The 22,012-nt window shown below is 43.2% G+C and overlaps 1 protein-coding gene across 5 annotated transcripts in view; it reads right to left on the minus strand.

Annotated features, from left to right (window-relative positions):
* The window catches only part of FAM193A (family with sequence similarity 193 member A), a 165,467-nt gene that overhangs the window by 93,204 nt on the left and 50,251 nt on the right, over window positions 1-22,012 (minus strand). For all 5 annotated transcript variants that reach the window (XM_072803976.1, XM_072803964.1, XM_072803966.1 and 2 more), the window contains exon 2: window positions 6,594-6,839. In XM_072803976.1, the coding sequence (XP_072660077.1) occupies window positions 6,594-6,821 (228 nt within the window). In that variant the 5' untranslated portion in view covers window positions 6,822-6,839. The remainder of the gene's footprint in view (window positions 1-6,593; window positions 6,840-22,012) is intronic.

Below are 22,012 nucleotides of genomic sequence, written 5' to 3' on the forward strand. Positions count from 1 at the left end.
TTGTTTTTGTTTTGGAAAATAGTTTTCATTTAAAAATATGCTATTGGGGGATCCCTGGGTGGCTCAGTGGTTTAGCATCTGCCTTTGGCCCAGGGCACGATCCTGGAGTCCCGGGATCAAGTCCCGCGTCGGGCTCCCGGCATGGAGCCTGCTTCTCCCTCTGCCTGTGTCTCTGCCTTTCTCTCTCTCTCTATCACGAATGAATAAATAAAAAATCTTTAAAAAAATATGCTGTTGATCTTAACTTGTAATCAGTTAATTATATAAATCTCTATGACTCAATAATTCCTTTCCCACATGTACACACAATAGAATGTATGAACATGTGTTCCAAGAGCATCAATCATAATAGCAAAATTTGGAAACAACCAACACATAGTATATTCAAAAGGGCAGATAGTATATAGTAATGAAAATGAAAAAAAACCCTGTAACATTGAGGAATCTCAAATATAATGATGAACAAAATAAATCAGGCACAAAATAATGTATACTGTATATTGTTTCTATGAAATTCAAAACAAGAGACTGGATGACTGTTTAGGAGCAGAGGCATACAGGTGCCACGATTGATAGAGAAGAGCAGGAAGACTGAGTGCCAGGAACATCAGGACAGTGTCAACTCCAAGAAGGCAGAGATTCAAGTGGCACAGAGGGGATGTGAGCTAAGGTTGATGCTTGAGTCATAACCTGCATGGTGGCAGAAATAAACCCTGATTGCTGAGTGACAGAGTAATTTCACCACTAAGGAGACTCTCCAACAAAACCAAATCAAGTCTACCTTTATGCCGACTACACAAGACCACCTAAAACACACCAACACCAAGAGACGGAAAATGACAGTACATGAAAGGAGGGGAGAAGGGGAGGGAGCTCATGTAGCTCTGCAAACTGCAGTCCTTTAGGAGAAACCACACATGGCTTCAGTGAATAAAAGAACTATAATACAACAGGATTTAGTCATTTTAACATGTATTCACCACCAGAGCTTTAAAATGTAGAGCAGAAATGAAAATATTTATAAGGAAAAAAGGACAACTATACATGCAGAGTAGGAGAGTTCAACTAATCTTACTCAGAAACTGACAGATTAAGCACACAAAAAACTTAGTAAAAACATAGAAGAAAGTGTAATTAACAAGAGGTTGACCTAACCGGGGAATAGAGTCCTCTCAATCCTGGGAATACATTTTCAAGTACACGTGGAACACTCAGAAAAAGTTAACCATGTATTAGTGTAACTGACCAGAGAGCAATCACTCTAATAGAGACTATGATATCCAACAGCATGAAATTAAAAGTCAATGATTAAAAGTAACCCAAAAGATCTGTTTGCGTATTTACAAATACTTCTCAACAATTCATGGTTGAAAACAGAAATAATGAAAACTGGATAATACTTAAAATTGAGCCAATGTAACTAACATTTCAAAATCTAGTATAGCAATTAGAGGTTTCCAGTGCCTATCAGAGAAGAATGATAAAAACGGTGGGTGAAAACTCAGGAAGGCAAAAGAGCTACCATAAAGAAGAAAAAAACCAGATTTGTAGTCATGAGCAACAGGAACTCCATGACAATATCTGGTGGCTCCTGGCCTGGAAGCCAGAAAGTGGGACAAGACTGTCCCCCTGCCTGCCCTAGGCAGGCTCAGGTTCCCACAAGATTTCTCACAAGGTGACATCTGCAAGGAATGCAACTCCCAGAAGCAGTTGGTACCATAGCACAGGCACCCTGGATACCTTTATCAAGAACCCTCAGAAGAGGCTTGGAAATGGACAGCACCCTCCATCAACGTGCACCTCACCTTGCCATGGTATCCATGCCCTTCTTCCAAGGAGAAGAAAGTAAGAGAACCCCATGCCTCTACTTACTGACAGGTGTGTACAATGTAGGACACTGTGGTGTTTGTCATCACTACCTTTCAATACTCAGAACAGAATATATCTGGAGGAAAAGACAAGAACCTGCCCACACTGGAAGCCTCTGCAAGACACAGGGGGACTGGTTGGCACTACTTTTGGCTGTGCTCCCAAAGTCTCACCACACTTGCCACAGCACTGACTAATCAAGTCTATACACACACAGCAGTAATTAATGAAAACAGAAAGGAGATTTTTTTTTAAGTTAAAAAGTTCTTTGAAAAGACAAAACAGACAGACTTCTAGCAAGACTCGTTCAAAAAAGAAAGAGCACAAATATAAGGATAAAGATTTGTATGTGTAAGTACGATAAGTTATGAACACATGGCCTCTACACGATTTTGTACCAGGAACTCTTAATTTCTCAGAATGTAATGCATCAAAACTAACTGGAAAAGAAATGGAAAATCTCTTACCACAAAGGAAACTGAACCAGGAGTTTATTATTTTCCCAGAGATGTGCACAGCTGCAACGGGAGTAGGAGTGAGAGTGATGGTTGTGAGGGACCACGAGGTCAGAGGCGGGTTATTGGAAAAATAGACAATTCTAGAGCATCTGTACTTTTCTGGGCATGAGGCAGGACAGAAGAAAAGACCTGTGGCGCCCAAGAAGAAAAGACTCACCAGAACAACAAAGTCCTGGAGAAGACGAAAGGGGAGAGGCACCTGAAAGCCTCAGGGAGGGCGGGCCTCCCCCAACTGTGGGGTGGCAGATGAGCCAGGGCCCGAGTGTCCCTGGAGTGTGAGGTCAGCTGCTGAGCTGAGCAAGGCAAAGAGGTTGTGGGAGTTTGGGAAGAAAGGAGAGGAAAGGTTCACACCCTTCTGCGGTCAGGTACAAAGCCAGAGCAACATGCCAGATGCCTGTCCACAGCCCGGAACCACGATGTCAATGGGCAGCAGGGAGCAGAGGCCTGCAGCTTTCTCCAGCAACACTCTACCAGGTGGAGGGAGGGGTAGTGCTGAGCCAGTGAGCCAGGTCTTAGGCAAAAGACTCATGGGGTTTAGCAAGCAAGTGATGGCAATGCTGAGTCATGGACTCTGGCTGCTGGAGAATGGAGCAGTAAGAGGGACCTGCCAGTGTGAAAGGGATGAGGATGTCTGGAGGGAAGACTTCCTGAGTGTCCAGGCACGACAAGGTCTGGGAATGGAGGGAGTCTATAACATGGAACTGTAAAGGCAGGGTGCCGGGGCATCCAGGATAATCTTCCACATCAGAGAAGGCCTGATCCTGCTCTGGGAGGAAGCAGCTTTGCTGCAGTGGTGGCAAGCGCCCTTCACCTGAGGCACAGGCCTGATCCACTGACAGGAGGGCATCTAGCTTTCCACCATGGGAGACAGATACAGGTCAGCCATTCCAGGGAGGCTCTGGGGGTGTATCCCACCCAAAACTTCTAGAGATACTGGCAGACTCTGGCTTCTATCACAAGGGGACAGGATCACCAGCAGAGCTGCACTGGAGCCCCAGGCACAGGGAAGATACCAGGGTGGGAGTCTCGTGCTGAAGGGGAGGTTAAGGGTGGCCCACTGCCACACAGAGGGGGCTGGAACATGAAGGGAGACCCCTCCCCAGCCCACATATGCTGCTACAGAAATGAGTGTGTGAAGGCAACAGGAGCAAAGCCAGGCCAGCTGAAGCGCTGACCAGACTGCCCCAGCTCCCAGGTATGCATGAGGGTGACTGCCGAGTAAGGCCCCCCTCAGCCCTGTGGTCTTTTCCTTTTTTTTTTTTTTTTAATTTTTTAATTTATTTGTGATAGCCACACAGAGAGAGAGAGAGAGAGAGAGAGAGAGGCAGAGACACAGGCAGAGGGAGAAGCAGGCTCCATGCACTGGGAGCCCGACGTGGGATTCAATCCCGGGTCTCCAGGATCATGCCCCGGGCCAAAGGCAGGCGTCAAACCGCTGTGCCACCCAGGGATCCCCCTGCGGTCTTTTCCATGTCCTGCCTGGCATCCCACCTAATAGTTTGAGAGACACAGAAAGCAAGAACCAACAACACTTAAGAAAGAAATAATACTAAATTCTACACAAACTCTTCCAGAAAAAAAGATGAAGCAGGAACGCATCTCAACTCATCTTATGAGGCCTTGAAAGACATTAAAGACAAGACTTCAGGCAAACATCCTTCATGAGCACAGACAAAAAGTCCTTAACCAACAAAAGCAAATCATTCCAGCAACATGCAGAACAAATGTCTAGAGAAGGACCTCTACAAGCTTCGCATAGCTTTATGCAAAATAGTCAGAATTTGGAAACAGCTCAAACACCCATCAGTGGTGAATGGATAAACAAAGCGTGGTGCATCTCTACAACCTCTCCAGCAACAGAGCAAACTACTGCTGCATGGCTCTCCAAAGCATTATGACTAGTGGAAGGAGTCTATGTGACATTTAGAAAAGCAAAACCAGAGGCAGAAATCAAGTCAACGGTTACAAGGGACCGGGGGAAGGGCATGCCTCCCAATGTGACCAGGGGGAACTTTTGGGGCGACGGAAATGTTCTACATCTTAACTGCAGTCATGGTAGTTACGTAACTATATAAATGTGTCAAAATTCACTGAAATATATACACAATTTAAAAGAATTTTACTAGATGTAAATTATACCTCATATTTTTAAAAAGGCCAGCAATCTTAGCTGACTTGAACAAAGACAACAACCTCACAAAAGTAGCAGAAGAACAAAGTCTACAAACATAGGCCAGCATTTCCTCTGTGGTGGCCAGCGTCACTTTTTTTTTTTTAAAGATTTTATTTATTTATTAATGAGAGACACAGATAGAGAGAGAGGCAGAGACATAGGCAGAGGGAGAAGCAGGCTCCATGCAGGGACCCCGATGTGGGACTCTATCCCGGGACTCCAGGATCATGCCCTGGGCTGAAGGCAGGCGCCAAACTGCTAAGCCATCCAGGGATCCCCTCACATTTGATGAGAAAAAGCCTCCTCTGACGATTCATTATCCAGGACAAATGGAGTTAGGGAATGAGGCCACCCCTGCATCAGGGCAACTTCTGGGAAATCACTGCTATTTCTACTTGTCTCCCAGACCAGCCTGAACAACAGCCACCCATCTTCCAAACGCACAGTTGGGCTCAAACAGAGGAGCAGACCCAGGCAGAGAAGCCAAGACTGGAAGTTCAGGGAGCACAGGCAGTGCTTCCAGCCAGGGCAGGGGACAGCAACAGGGGACAGAGCAAGGGCCACACACATTAAAAGGACACAGAAAGGAAACAAAGTAAAACAATAAAATGATGAAAGCAAGAGGATTGGATGGTTTTTACCACTTTATCCACTTAAGATCGACTATGCCATCTTTTTAATCCTACTGAGGGGGTTCCACCATTTATTCACTTCCATGCTCATTCATTCACTAATTCAAATATTTGGGTTTCTTAAAATATGCCAGGCTAGGCACTGTTCCTGCTTAGAAAATGCACAAAAACAGCCACCCCTGTGGAACGTCGATTCCGGTGAAGGAGCTAAGCAAGACGAAGAAGCTGAATGTGCTGTATATCAGAAAGAGGCGCAGCAGAGAACACACAGGAGAAGGGAGCAAGTAAGAGGAGGTGGGGTGAGACATAAATTTTTATTCCAATGAATGATGAGATCTTGAGTGCAGACACTGGCATGTGTTTGGAGGCATCACCTTCATGGAAACCCTAGGACAGAAGTCACTGGCATAGAGGTAGTCAGGAATGAGGCCATGAGACCAGAGACAAAGGAGACTCACAATGACTATTCACCACAGCGGCACACTTGCCCTGGACAGCAGTCCCTGGGTGCAGCAGAGAATAGAGCACGGTGGTGGTGGCCTCATGTAGGGAGGTATCTGAAGACAAAAGCTCAGGAAACTGGTAGCTGCTCAGAGGCAAAAATAAAAGGAACAGAAAAGCCCTACAGGGGATCCCTGGGTGGCTCAGCGGTTTAGCAACTGCCTTTGGCCCAGGGCGCGAACCTGGAGTCCTGGGATCAAGTCCCGCATCGGGCTCCCGGCATGGAGCCTGCTTCTCCCTCTGCCTGTGTCTCTGCCTCTCTCTCTCTCTCTCTCTCTCTCCCTGTCTATCATGAATAAATAAATAAATATTAAAAAAAAAAAAAAAAAAGAAAAGCCCTACAATGTGGGACCTTACCTGGTTGCAAAAGCCAAGTACTTCCTTCTAGAACCCAAATAGCAGACTAAGGCTGAGGCCTTCCCATGTATGCCTGAAGGCCTCAGAATGCCTCCATTTCACTGAGGCAAGAAATGAGGAAAAAACAGGGTGGGGAAACCCAACCTGAGAACTGCATCTGGGAAAACATTTCAGGTGAGTTACTAGCACATGGAACCAGCCAGAACCAAATGCTCTAAGAGTCTCTGAGCTTTCCAGAAAAATGGCACTGCCATCCTGAGGACAGACTTAAAAAAGCCAAAACACATCCTTTGGGCCCCCTGAGCTCGCTGACCAAGTTATGAGACCAGGGAGGGCAGGTCCCCTACTACCCACTGCAGGTGTGTTACAGAAGACCAGGACAAAAACCCCAGAGGGTGGAACAACGGACCGGAAGATGGCGCAAGAGGGGTTTCCTTCCAAAAAGCTAACCCAAATTCATGATTTCACTGCCCAATCAATCAGCTCTGTAATCCACAGGGTAAGGAAGCTGACAAGCCCATGTGTTCTGTGCCAGGCACTCACCGACGGCTGATCAAGGCTGCTGGGCCTCTCCTCCTTCTCCACAGCCCGCCGGCAGTCTGGGCACACCCACAGTGGCAGGTGCAGCACGCTGTTGCCCTTGGGAGCCATGGAGAGGGCCAATTTGCTTGCAGTCTTAATTCCACTCTCTAAGAACGAAGAGTCTTTCCGCTCACTTCTGCACAGAAGGCAATAATCCCCAGCGGGGTAGGGTGGTGTTCTATGATTCATGCCAAAATTAAAAGGAGTCTGGAATAGAAAAAGAAAATTCTACTTTCAAAACATGATCCACAAAGCCAAGATCATTTAAAAATACAATATAGTTTTAAATGATAATGTACATGTATGTTTACATAAGCATCAAATAGGGAATTTGTTAAATAAAATTCTATCTAGTGAACTAGAAACTCATAATACTCCAAATAAAGAGAAGGACCATAAAGAACATCTTAGTAGGAGTAAGAAAACTGCCCAGCAGAGTTTAAAGCCACTCTTCCAGAGGTGTGTGCATACGAGGGGTCACACCCAAGGCATTAATTCCAGCCTAGGTGTGTGTACAAACCCCCAACCATGTCAGAGGGGAGGGGAGTGTTCTAGTTCTAGAGGCAAGATCAGCATTAGAGAAGTCTGGCGGCACCACACATCCAAGACCCAGCTTCCCTTCTGGCTCAGCATCAGTGCTGCTCAGTTCATCTCTAGTTACTCAATTTCAATGTCTGCTTTTTTAAATAGGTAAGAGGCAAGATCCCTGCCCTAGATTCTCTTCAAAAGATTTTCCATCACCCATCAGAAAAGGAAAATTAGCTTCAAGAACACACAAACGGGTCCCACATATTTAAAACACGCCTAAAGTAGTAAGGTTAGCAAGCAGGGGCCAAGACTTTAATCCAAATCAATGTGAGCCCAAGATGTGTCATCTGCAGAGAGGAACCATCCTGCAAATTCTCAAGAGGGGTTCAAGAGAGGCAGACCTGGGCAGTACATGAGCAGGGAAGCCAGGCATGACCTTCCAGAGTCAGGCACAGCTCTGCCACGGTTCCAAGCCAAAGCACATGTGGGATCAAGGCTACAGAAATCCCCCCAGGCCTCCAATGCTGTCCTCTGCCACAGGACACGTGGCACAAGGGAGTGTAAAGAGGACCAGGACGGATGCCAAGGTTATTCATGCTGGAACCTCAAGGTATTTTACCAAGTCTCCAGTTCTACCCAGAAGCTCCTCCAGTACACCTTACCCAGGCCTGCCCAGCCAGCAGCCCAGCTCTTCCCTCAGCCCTCGGCGCTCTCCCTGTTCTCCTGTTCGAAGGCTCTGTTCTCCTGCTCCAAGGCTCACATAGGTCTTTGGTTGTGCTTGTTCGCTGGACTACAAGTGTGCATTTACACAACCGGCTCCACAGGCTCCACCTCTAAAACCCAGGATGGCTGGCAGGTGACCAGGTACTTACACAGGGGGTGGGTAGGGGATGCCAGGGTGAAAGATGAATGAATGATGAAAGGAGTGAATAACAGCACCACTAAGACTTGCACATATATTCTTACCTGCTTTATAATCCAGTGACCAAAACTACTTAAACCTGTCACATCTGCAGGTTCCATGGTTTTAACCAGACCCCACTCAGCAATCACTTGAATGTGTGGGTTGTGCATCAAGGGAAGAGTACTATATCCCAGTGAGTGGTATTCCAGAAAACTCCAGACTGCTCCTCAAACCACAGAATACCATGGGAGGAGATGTCTTTCTCTGTCCCAACAAATCCAGATGTAGAAAATAAGACAATTTCAAAAACCACACTGATTTAACCCTATGTAAAACCATCTCTTGTCCCTAGGCCTATAAAAAAACAACCCATCATCAATAGAACAGCCACAGCCTTCAGATCTTTCTAGGCCATCTTTTTACTCAGAGAAGGAGCTGCTGGGCTTCAAGGTTACAAAGTCCCCAAGCCAGAGATTAGAAGAGCCAGAGCTGACCTGAGGGTAACCAGTTCTGCTCCAGATCATCTGCTCATCTGCATAACGGGCAGTCTGTCCATCCAGTATTTACTGGGAGCCACCATGTGCCAAGGCACCCATCCAGGCACTGAGCACACAGCAATAACTAAAACAAAGTCCCTGCCCATGGGGAGCTAATATCCTTGCAAAAGATAAGACTACATATGACACAGATCAGGACAAAATACAGAACATGAGATAGTGGTCACTGAGAAGGAGAAAAACATAGAGCAGGCAGGAGTGTCTGGGGTTGGGAACAGTACTTCCCATTCAGGATGGCCAGTGAGAACTCCCTCCAGGAGATACCTGATTGTCTGGGGCTGGTAGTAGCCACACAGGTACCCGGGAAAGGGACACTCCCAAGAGCAAGCAGAAAGGCCCTGGGGCAGGAGGCCAGAGGGGTAAGGTGGGCGAGTGCTAACTGGGCAATGAGGTTGTATGTGGGAAAGAGATGAGATGCAAACACGGGATCAGGGAGAGCTGACAAGACTGTGAAGGAGGCAGATATTGGAGACAAGCAGAGGAGGAAAGGCAGAAACAAATCTTCCTTGGATCGAGTGCAGGGAAGCAATATGTGATGAGGAACCCCTCTGCCATAAACACTGAAATACAGTGTGCCAGGCATCCTAGCAGGTTAGATCAAAGAAGGAACTGTGAATAGCCCAAAGGGCCTACAGTTTCCTGAGAGGTGTCAGACAGGCAAATTCAGACATAAGTACCTGCCTTCCAATGGCAGGAAGTATTCCTCCATGAAGAAATAAATTCAGCAAGGATACAGAGCAGAGCTATAAGGAGGGCACCATATTATCATGGGTGAAGCAAAGCTAAGGCCCAACAGAAGCAAACACAGCTGCATGAAAATCTGGGAGAAGAGCATTGCAAGCAGAGGCAGCAAGTAGGGACCTGCACAGGCTTGAGGCCCCAGATGAAGGCCAGGAGCACCACCAGAACAAGGGACAGGCGGGGGCTGCTCTCCAGGGCTGAGGGCCATGGGAAGAGACCAAAGATTTCTCAGAAGGACAGGTAGGAACCAGCTGGCATCTTAAAAGGAAACTTTACTGTGTAAAAAATGAACTCTGGTGGAGGTAATGCTGTTCTAGGTGGGTCCAGGTGCAGGCAGGAACCATGGAGGTCCAGAGCAGTCAGACTCACAAGTGCTGAAGGTAGAACTACAAGACTTGCCTGCCAAAAGACCCAAGGATGTGATGAAGATGTGAATGCCTAGACAGTGGGCATACGAACAATAGAAATGCCAAACACAGCCAGACAGGCTGGGGCAATGGCAAGAACCAAGGTTTGCTTTAGATGATGTACCATGAAGTTTGTGTTAAACATCCAAAAAACATGGCGGGCTTGTTCTACACAAGTAAGACACTTCGGGAGTAGGCTGCAATGGGATATATAATTCGGGATCAGCAGTGCATGTGGTATGTCAAGCCATGGAGCCAGGCCAGATGATCCTTGGGGAGAGGGTAGACCACCTCCTGAATCAAAGTCAAAACTTCTCAACTCTTGACCAAAGTGCTCAAGTATGAAGCTAGTCTTCTCAAGGGGGTCAACCTCTACTCTCCACGCCTTTCTTCAGATGAAGCAAGTAACAGATTACTACAAGATACCCACGTGTGCATACTATACCAAAATAACCAAACACTTGTATCTGCCACATAGTTACTCTCCTATCTGTGATTAAATGGGAGGTACAAATATAAACTCCACTGAATCTTTTAAAAGCATTTTCAGCTATACTGAAGTATAACCAAGGTAAAATAAGCTGGACAACTGAGGCATGCAATTGGAGTAGTCCTAACACAGACACACCTGTGAAACCACAGCAATCAAGATAATGAACATTACCCTCCAAGTTGCCTAATGTCCTTCTGCACCCTCTTCCTCCACATCCCCTTCCCTCCTATCCCATTCACAGGTGACCACTTCTGTGTCTATCCATTACTATGCAACTTCTAGAATTGTATATAAGTTATATCACACAACATACTCTCTTGTTTGGCTTCTTTTGAAAAGTATAGTTATTTGGAGAGGATTCCCAGGTATGTATCAGGAGTTGGTCTTTTCCTTTCTTTTTCCTTTCCTTTTTTCCTTTTCCTTTCCTTTCCTTTCCTAAGATTTTGAGATAGAGAGAGTATGCATGAGTCAGAGGTGGGGGGCAGAGGGAGTCAGAGAAGCAGATTCCCCACTGAGCAGACAGCCCAACATAGGGCTCTATCCCAGGACTTCAGGAGCATGACCTGAGCTGAAAGTAGATGCTTAACTGACTGTGCCCTCCAGGTGCCTCAGGAGTTGATTTCTTTTTACTGCTGAGTAGTATTCCATTATGTGGGTAAGCTACAACTTGTTTATCCATCCTCCCATTCAGAGACATCTGGGTTATTTCCAGTTTCTGGCTATTACAAATAGTAGCTGCTGTGAACACTCATGTAGAATCTTGGTGTAGACACATGCTTTTGTTTTTCTTGCACAAATACCAAGGAACAGAATAACTGGGTAATATGGTAGGTACAAGTCTAGCTTTTGAGAAATTGCCAAATTCCTCCCAAAAAGCAGTCTTCGAGAGTTCCAATTAATCCACATCCTCATCAATATGATGAGTTGATTGTAGCTACTGTAATGACTGTGTGGTGCTGCCTCACTGTGGTTTTCCCTAAGGATTAATTATGTTAAATATCTTTTCACAGGCTTATGTAGTATTTATTCAAATCTCTGGTCTGGATTAAGGTTTATCAACTTTATTACTCTTAAAAGAATCAGCTTTCAGGGGCGCCTGGGCAGCTCAGTCAGTTGAGTGTCCAACTCTTTTATTTTTTTTTAAGATTTTATTTATTTATTCATGAGAGACCCACAGAGAGAGGCAGAGACATAGGCAGAGAGAGAAGCAGGCTCCTCCCAGGGAGCCCGATGCAGAACTCGATCCCCAGACCTGGGATCATGCCCTGAGCCAAAGGCAGATGTTCAACACTGAGCCACCCAGGTGTCCCTTGAATGTCTAACTCTGGATCTCAGCTCAGGTTGTGATCTCAAGGTTGTGAATTCAAGCCCAACGTTAGCTCCACACTGGGCGTGGAAACTACTTAAAAAAAAAAAAAAAAAAAAGGAAAAAGGGGGAAAAAAAACCCAGCTTTTGGTTTTGTGGATTTTCCATATTTAAAAATTTTATTTTCATTGATTTTTGCTTTTATGATATTATTTACTTTTGGGGGGGTTACTTTGGGTATAACGGCTCTTTGATTTTCTACTTTCTTGTGGTGGAAGCACAAGCCATTCAGCCCTTTCTCTTGCATGAAGAGGGGGTTAGTACTGTAAGTTTCCCTAAACTCAGTGCATTGGCAAGCACTTTAGAAACATTAATATGCTGCGTTTTCATTCTCATTAGGTCCAAAATACTTTTTGGTCACCTCTTGATTTCTTCTTCGGTTCATTGGCTGTTTAACATGTGATATGGTTCCCTCATGTGTATGGTTTTGTTAGTGATTTCTAATATAATCCCATGTAGTCAGAGAAGCTGCTTTATACAACTTTAATTCTTATAAATTTATCAAGACTTTTTATGGCTCAGAATATGGTCTGCTTTGGTAAATGTTCGATATTTACTTAAAAGACAATGTAAGCATGCTGCTGTTGTTGGGCAGTGTCCTATAAACATCTGTCAGGCCAAGGTGGCTAACAATGTTATTCATCTTCTATAACCTTACTGACTTTTTTTTTCTTTTTAAAGAGTATTTATTTATTTATTCATGAGAGACACATAGAGAGGCAGAGACATAGGCAGAGGGAAAGCAGGCTCCCTGCAGGGAGCCCGATGCAGAATTCGATCCTAGGACCCTGGGACCATGACCTGAGCCAAAAGACGCTCAACTATTGAGCCATCCAGGTGCCCTTAGTGACTTTCTGTTTACTTATCAATTATTGAGAGGTCTTAAAATCTCCAAACATAATAAATTTGTATTTGTCTATTTTTGCTTGATGTACTATCAGTCTTTCTCCACGTATTTTGAAGCTTTGTTATTAGGTGCAAAGACATTTAGGATTCTTATGTCCAATTGATAAACTGACCCCTTATCAGTATGAAATTACTCTTTACTCCTGCTAATATTCTTTGCTCTGGCATCTGTTTTTCTTACATAGCCAATCCAGCTTTCTTCTCACTTATATAAGCAAGGCGTTATCTTTCCCTATGACTTTACTTCTAGCCTACTTGCATCTTTATGTTTAAAGCACATTATAGCAGAAAGCATAAAACTGGGTCTTGATTTTTTCTCACTCTCACAATCTTTTAAAATTGTCATGCTTAGACTATTTATGTTAAGTACAATTATGAGATAGGATTAAGATTATTAAATTTTCCATCTAATTTTTTATTTTCCTAGTGACCCATTTATTTTTGTTCCTTTTCCTCTTTTTCCACTTTTTAAAAATTGGGAATTTTTTATGATTCTACTTTACATCTCTTGTTGGACTGTGAGCTATATTTTTGTTTGGAGTGGCTGCATTAGTGTCACAGTATACATTTTAATTTACCACAAACATCTATCTAGTAAGACTTTATGACTACACCACAGAAGAGCCCTCTGCTCCCTCTTCTAGCCTTCGTGTTGCTTGTCAGACATGCTGCTTCTACATGTAAGCTCTATAAGGCATTGTTGGTTTTGCTTTATTTTTTTTAAGAAAAAAAAAAGATTTAAAGATTCCATTTATTTGAGAGAGAAATCTGAGAGATCTGAGATATGTGAGAGATCACAAGCAATGGAGAGGGAGAAGCAGGCTGCCCATAAAGCAGGGAGCCTGATGTAGGGCTCAATCTCAGGACCCTGGGATCATGACTCAAGCTGAAGGCAGATGTTTAAATGCTGAGCCACCCAGGTGCCCCAATAAATTCTTTTTTAAGATTTTATTTTTATGTAATCTCTATCCTCAATCAGGGGCCTAAACTCATAGCCAAGATCAAGAGTCGCACACTCTATGGACTGAACCAGACAGGCACCTCACTGTTTTTGCTTTAAATAGATTATTGTATTTCAAAGTAATATAAAAAGTATTTCCCCCATACAGTCACAATCTCCAGTGTCCTTCCTTTCTCCGTGTAGACCCAGACTGCCATCTGGTGTCATTTCTCCTCTGCTTGGAGTTTCCTTTATCATATTCTCTGATGAAGATCCACTAGCCATGAAATCTTCCAACATTTTACGTCAGAACATTTTTATCTCACCTTCACTTTCGTGTCTTTTTGTTTTCATGCAGCCCCAAAGGGGCATCATTTTCACTTTTGAAAGATATTTTTGCTGGTTTAGAATTCTAGGTTATGCTTTTCCCTTTCCGTACTTTAAAGTTGTTCTTTCTCTACTTCTAGCTTGCATTGTTATTCATGAGAAGTCTACCTTTGTCATTGCTCAAAGTGTAATGCATCTTTTTTTTCTAACTGCATTTTTCTTTTAAACATTGTTTTCAAGACACCTGGGTGGCTAGGCAGTTGAGTGTCTGCCTTCAGCTCAGGGCATGATCTTCAAGTCCTGGGATCGAGTCCCACATTGGGCTCCCTGCATGAAGCCTGCTTCTCCCTCTGCCTACGTTTCTGCCTCTTTCTGTGTGTCTCTCATGAATAAGGAAAATCTTTTTCAAAAAAATAAACATTGTTTTCAGTGATACAATAATGATGTGTTGTGGTGTATTTTCTTCATCGTTCTTGTGCTTGAGGCTTACTGAGCTGCTTCGATGTGCACATTTTCCCACCATTATTCCTTCAAATATCTTTTCATAATCCCCATGCCCATTCTTTCTTTCTGGAACTCCAATGACACTTACATACAGTGCTGTGGGCCATGTGAAGTTGTTTCAAGGCTCACTGATGCTCACGGTTCTTTTTGGATACCTTCTATTGCTATCTCCTCAAGTTCATTAATCTTTTATTCTGCAGTGTCTAATCTGTTACTAAGCCTCATATAATGTATTTTTCATCTTGGACACTAGTTTGCAACTCTAGAAGTTCATTTGGGTTTTCTTACATTTTGTGCTTCTCCTTAACATGCCCATGCTTTCCTCTGTCTTCTTGAAAATGCAGAATATAGCAATAACAACTGTGTTAACGTCTACCTAATAATTCTATTATATGTGTCATTTCTGAATCTGTTTCTGTTTATTTATTTTGAACCTCATTATGGACTGTATTTGCTTGCTTCTGTCTCTGCATGATTTTTGACTAGAAAGTAAACACTGTGAATTTTACTGTGTTAGGAAAACGGGTATGGTTTTACTCCTTCAAATATTTCTGAGCTTTGTTGTGGCCCATAGTTAGGTTATCTGGGAAGAGCTTGGTCCTTTCAAGGCTTGCTTGTAAGATTTGGGAGGTGGGATCTGAACATTTCTTTTAAAAAGATCGAATTGTGGCAGGCCCGTGGCTCAGCGGTTTAGTGCCGCCTTCAGCCTGGGGTGTGGTCCTGGAGACCTGGGATCGAGTCTCACGTCAGGCTCCCTGCATGGAGCCTGCTTCTCCCTCTGCCTGTGTCTCTGCTTCTCTCTTTCTCTCATAAATAAATAAATAAATAAATAAATAAATAAATAATCTTCAATAAATAAATAAATAAATAAATAAATAAATAAATAAATAAAAAGATCGAATTGGTTTTATTAAGTGATTCATGAATCAGGCAGCATCCTATTTGGCAGTAGAGAGATGCTCCCAGGATCAGAGCACCTTTAGCCTTTCCCACTACTGAGACACCTGGGTGGCTCACTGGTTGAAGGTCTGCCTTCAGCTCAGGGTGTAATCCCAGGGTCCCAGGATTGAGTCCCGCATCAGGTTCTCTGCAGGGAGTCTGCTTCTCCCTCTGTCTGTGTCTGCTTCTCTCTGTGTCTCTCATGAATAAATAAATGGAACCTTTAAAAAAAAAATCTTTCCCACTACTGAGGCAATACCCTTGTGACCTCACTTTTGCGTTACAAGATTTTCCCTCTCCGGCTGGTGGGAACACAAACTGTTTGGGGTCCCATAGGAGCTCCATGAATTGTTCTACTACTCACTTCCTGGGTTCTTCCCTTGATATACAGTTTCCACACATGCATGTGCTCATCAATACCCAGCTGAATATTCTGCGTGGCTCTCTTTTTTTCTCTTTGCAGCCCTCTCTTCTCTGGTACTCTGCCCTGCAAATTCACTCTGGCCTCCACAAGTTCTCAGGTAGATCTCCTCAATTCAAGGAAACCATCAGACACTCTTCAGGCTACTCTCTCCTTTCTTCCTGAGCCATGACCTGCAAATTCTCTCCAGACAGTAAGGTTGACCAACCCTCAGCTCCTGGATTTTCTATCTCTCAAGGATTACTGTTGTGCACTGCCTGCTGTCCAGCATTGGTACACTACTGCTTGAGATATTTTGCCCTTCTTTTAGTTAAGGCAGGAGGATAAATCCAGTCCGATTTCATTAATACTTTTTTTTAAAGATTTCTTTATTTATTGATGAGAGACAGAGAGAGAGAGAGAGAGAGAGAGAGAGAGGCAGAGACGTAGGCAGAGGGAAAAGCAGGCTCCTTGCAGGGAGCCCGATGTGAGACTCGATCCCAGATCCCAGGATCACACCCTGAGCCAAAGGCAGGTGCTAACCACCGAACCACCCAGGCATCCCTCGATTTCATTAATATTCTTAAAAAATAAATGTACCAGAATAAACACTAAACAAGTGTCATCTCCCTAATCCTATATACACATAAAATACATTTAAATAGCAATATTTTATTTACTTACTTCTGTAAGATCCTATGTTGTAACCCAGAAATTTTTCCACAAGAAGATGTACTTATTCCTAAATTGGCCAGATTGCTGAAAGCACTTGAGAAGGCCACTAACAATTGAGTTCTACACCCGTGATGTAAGATATTTTACCCTTTCTGAGTAAACTGGTTTTCCACTGTCTGGTATAAGCTGTCATTTGTGGCCAATGTGTATGTTTAATAAAAGATATCAAATTCATATTCTTGCTAGCCTTATCTCTAATTCTAAAAGTAACATCCAAAAAAAGAAACTGCAAATTCAACATGAAAAACAGACATACTATTTAAAAACTTTACAGGTAAACTTATTATAGACACAAAGAAAACACAGCATCTTAGGACATAAACACACTAAAAGCGCTCAGGTGATAGTGGCCCATCTCAGGTCACACAGCCCAGGTGAAGACTAAAGCCAGGATACTCATGTACACAAAACACAAATGTGCCTGTTTTTGTTGCATTAACAACTCCTGCCTTGGACACAGCACAACTGTGTCTTCCTGTCTGGTCTGCAGCCTCCAGGTCTGTCTACTTTCTCACATAACTTTATTTACCCTCCTATCGGGATGATCTTTCAGACTGCACACGTGAACAGAATATTCCTCTGCTCTGAACACTTCAATAGTATCCCTAACTAAAAGGATCAAGCGTGACATACAAGGCCCTTATCACGTAGTGCTGCACGACCCAGTAGTTCTACTCCTCACAATTCCAGATCCCTGCCCCCATTCTTAGTACATGCCATTTCTCACTCTGAAACACCCATTTCCCTCCTATACTGGGCAACTGTCAGGCATCCTTTCAAACCCCACTGTACTATATCATTCTTTATCTGTGAATTTTGTTCTCCTCCAACCTGGTCCCCACCCCTCAACCAATACAGCCCCCAAAATTACTCCAACTCCTGTACAACCTCCATACTTTACACAAACTACCTTATGCTTTCACATGTTCATCTTCTCATTAGACACTCAACAACTTTTAAGTCCCACAAAGCACACAATAGGCATCCAGCAAACGCTCAAAGAAGAAAATGAAATGGGTAGTCCATATGAGTAATTCACATTTTGTGCTCCCTACTTTTTTTTTTTAAGATTTGACAGATTGGCAGAGGGAGAGAGAAGCAGACTCCCCACTGAGCAGGGAGCCCGACGTGGGGCTGGATCCCAGAACTCCAGGATGAGGACCTGAGCTGAAGACAGACATTTCACCGACTGAGCCACTCAAGTGCACTCTGTGCTCCCCACTTCAATCACAAGTTTCCTTCCTTATTTTACACACGAACTTTTATCAGCTCCCTGTGTTGAAGTCCAGGGATGACTACATGTGTAGTCACTAAAGTATCTATAGTCTTTTCCGAACTTTCCCAAAGCAGAACATGCAAGTTCTTTAAGCAAGTGGTACTCCTTGGGAAATAATTACTAACATTAATACTTAAGTTCTCTTCCAATTAGTTATCAAAAAGACCGGTAATAGGGGCAGCCCAGGTGGCTTGGTGGTTTAGTGCCGCATTTGGCCCAGGGCCTGATCCTGGGGACCCAGGATGGAGTCCCACGTCGAGCTCCCCGCATGGAGCCTGCTCCCCCCTTTGCCTGTGTCTCTGTGCCTCTCTCTCTCTCTCTCTCTCTCTCTCTGTGTCTCATGAATAAATAAATAAAATCTTTAAAAAACACCTGATAATAGAATCCTAAGTTAGAGGTGAAATTACCTTAAGTGTTTAATGTTTGACATGTAATTTATATAATCACAGAGTAAATATTTAGCAATTTATAGATTTCAAAAGTGTTTCCTGAAAACTCAACATTTATTACATATGATTCCATATTATTACATTATTATAGCATCCTTTTTATAGCTCATGTGAAGTACGTTTTCTTTAGGATTTACTTTCAGTTTACATATTCAAAAAAACAGAGAAAGCCTAAAAAACCTGTAACCATTAAAATATATATATTTATCATATTATAATAATTATATTAATTATAATAAATATTATATTATATTATATATATTTATTTATTTATTTGAGAGAGAGAGAGCATGAGAGAGTATGCATGTGTGAAGAGGGAGAGGGGCCACTAGTGGGAGAGGGAGAGAAAGAATCGCCTGTGGACTCCTGGCTGAGCATGGAGCCTGATGTGGAGCTCAATCTCACAACTCTGAGATCACAACTTGAACTGCAATCAAGTGCTGGATGCATGACTGAGCCACCTGGGCACCCCAACCATTTTTTCTTTTTTTTCTTTTTTTCCATTTTTTCTTATAACTGCAGTTAACTTCCTGAATTGGCCTACCTACAAATGACCAGTGGTTCTACAGAAGTAAATAGGGTGGCTTTGTGCATTAATGAAGGCACGGTGGTATTGGCTACCTGCCAGAACTATAGTTACATAAAATGGATTTAAGTATGTAACCATTATTAATACAGTGTTTCTATACAGATGAAATCATGTTCTATGTCTAATAAACAATGTAATTATTGTTTGTTTTGATTCTACTTATCTGGAAGAAAATAAATATCTAAACCAGCCTCAGAACAAGTCAGGATGCCAGGGCAAGTTTAGCACCACTGCTCCGTCATCTGGCAGCATAGCAATTCACACATTCAAATATTTACAAAATACTTCAGGTCTCTGCATTTAAGCTCCATATGGCAAAAGAGAAAAATAACTTGCATTTATTAATAGCAGCAAATCAGACAGTTAAAAAAAAAAGATTTGCAGCTCTGAAAATATGTATTTCTTACATTCCTCTTCACCAATCTTTAAAATATAAATGATCTCCTGTGTTCAAGTGGCAAGTTGATATCAAAGTACTACTAACTTCTCTGGCTACAGTTCACATACCCTTTAAAATCTGAAAGTCCCAGTAACCAGTCATTTTGCATAGGGTGCTAAAGGTCTTTACAGCAATGCCCAGAAATTGCCAGAGGGGAAGAAAAAAACTCATACGTAGAACAGAAGCTGGGAAAGGCTTTGAATCAGAAACCCTAAGTGGGACAGGCAACATTGGAAAATTCAGTGACCTGAGGTTATTCCAAAGGTAGCCAGCCACTCACGTAACATACCTGCAAGCCTGTCATCAATACGGCCTTGCTAACACGGGCAGCCAGACCAGGGGCAGCCCCCACCATCCACTCCATTTCCATCACCATCACCACCACTCATGTGGCTACAGGGAGGAACTTGGCGCCGGGATAGTCAAACCAGAGACTAGCTAGTGACCTAAAATAATAACCACAGAAAGTACTTGCTTTTTACAGAATCCTCAATTTCCCTAATACAGAGTTTGATAACACTGAGTCAGTCTCCAGGATTGTTACTAAAATTTTTATGGTCCAAGAAATTCACAAGGCAAGGAGATGAGTCAGAGTAAGGAGGCACAGAAACTCATCAAAGAGCTAAGAGCATAAAGGAATGGGGGGAGGGTGCCTCCTGGCAGGAGCTGGACAGGAAAAGGAGCAGAGATGTGGAAATCAAGCAGAGCAGAAGCAGAGCAGAGACTTACAGGTGAACCACGTGCACAGGTGGGTGGCAACAGGAAGTATGACATACTGGATATGTATGTCTCAAAAGGGCATCCTGGCCAGGCACCCAGGTACTTGTCAAAGCTCTGGTCTCCATGGGTCTCACAAGAGGAGGAGTAGAGGCCTCTTGCTAAAACTTTGCAAACATTTAAAGACTATGACAACACTCAGTGCTGCAGAATGAAGGAGGAAGGGCATACTACATCCTGCCAATGGTGGCATGAGGCCTAATGATGTGCTTGAAAACCCACTGGCAGTATGTTTCCACAGGCTCCGTGCCATCTACCTAAAGCTGTGCCCTTCGGCATGCTTATCCATCACACACCTCCTCGCCTAGGTGAAACCTCTGCTCATGCACCAGGCCCCGCCATCTGCTTGAGGACTTTGTTCTACGGATTCTCCCCTCCATTCTTCGGATCATCAATCTTTCCTTCTTTTCTGCATCATTTCCATGAGGATATAAGCACACTGTTACTACCAGGCTAAAGAAACAAAGCACCCTCCTCGGGACCATACTTCCACCTCTAACCTACAAACAGCTTCTTTCCTCACTTTTCAATTCCTTCAGAGCTGCCCATCCCAGCTCTTTTTCAGAGAAATACAATGCAATCCATAAATATGAGCCATGTATTAAGTTAAAAAAAACAAACACGCAAAAAACAGAAACACTAGTGAAAACAAAATAACACATCACACCTATCAGAATGGCCAAAATCCAGTACATGATGGCACAGATGCATAGCAACAGGAATTGTCACTCACAGCTGGTAGGCAGGCAAAATGGTACAGCCACTATGGAAGACAGTTTGGCAATTTCTCACAAAACTAAACATACTCTTACCATATGATCCAGCAATCAAGCTCCTTTGTAATTTTTTTTAAAGATTTATTTATTCATGAGACACACAGAAGGAGAGGCAGAGACATAGGCAGAGGGAGAAGCAGGCCCCCCCATGGGGAGCCCAATGCGGAACTCGATCCCAGACCCTGGGATCACGCCCTGAACCAAAAGCAGACACTCAACCACTGAGCCACCCAGGTATGGTATTGGTATTTACCTAGATGAGCTGAAAACTTCAATCCACACAAAAACTTGCATATGAATGCTTATAGTACCTTTATTCAGAATTTCCAAAACTTGGAAGTAACCAAGATGTTCTTGGTGAATGGGTCATAAACTATGATCTATCCATCCAGGTAATGGACCATTATTCATCAATAAAAAGAAACACTATCAAGTCAGGAAAAGTCAGAGGAACTTTAAATGCATGTTATGAAGGTTAAGAAGCCAATCTGAAAAGGCTACACGCTGTAGGATTCCATCTACAGGACATTCTGGAAAAGGCAAAGCCACAGAAATAGTAAAAAAATCAATTGTTGCCAGGGGTTGGGGAGGGAGGGATAGAAAGGTGGAGCACAGAGGATTTTTAGGGCAGTGAAACTACTCTGCATGATACCACAATAATAGATACCTGTCATTATACATCTATCCAAATCCATCAAATATACAATAGCAAGAGTGACCCCCAATGGAAACTATGGACTCTGGGTGATAATGATGCATCAGTGTAGGTTTACCAACTGTAACAAAAGTCCTACCAGAGTGGGATGCTGACAGTGTGGGAACATGTGCATCTGTGAGGACGGGGGAGGGGAGTACATGGGAATTCCCTATACTTCCTGCTCAGTATTTCTGTGAGCCTTAAACTGCTCCCAAAAATTCTGTAACTATGTATGGTGAGAGATACTAGACTTACTGTAGTGATCATTTTGCAATATATACAAATATTGAATCGTTATATTATACACCTGAAACTCATATGTTGTATGTTATCATACCTCAATAAAAAAAAAAAAAAAAAACGAAGAGCAAAGTCAAAAGCAACTTTAAATAGTTTTAAACTAATTCCTAAACTAACAAAAGACAGAGCTACATATCTAATTTGGTAGCCACTGTCCAAATGTGGCTACTGAGCACTTGAAATATGGCAAGTCCAACTGAGATGTGTCCAAGTATAAAATACACACCAGACTTCAAAGACTTAATATGAATAAAGGAACTTTAAGTATTTCAGTAATAATTTTTATATTGATTCCATGCTGACATAATATTTGTGGCAGGCTATGCAGGG

This window comes from Canis lupus, chromosome 2, assembly GCF_048164855.1.
Source record: "Canis lupus baileyi chromosome 2, mCanLup2.hap1, whole genome shotgun sequence".
Taxonomy (NCBI): Eukaryota; Metazoa; Chordata; class Mammalia; order Carnivora; family Canidae; genus Canis; species Canis lupus.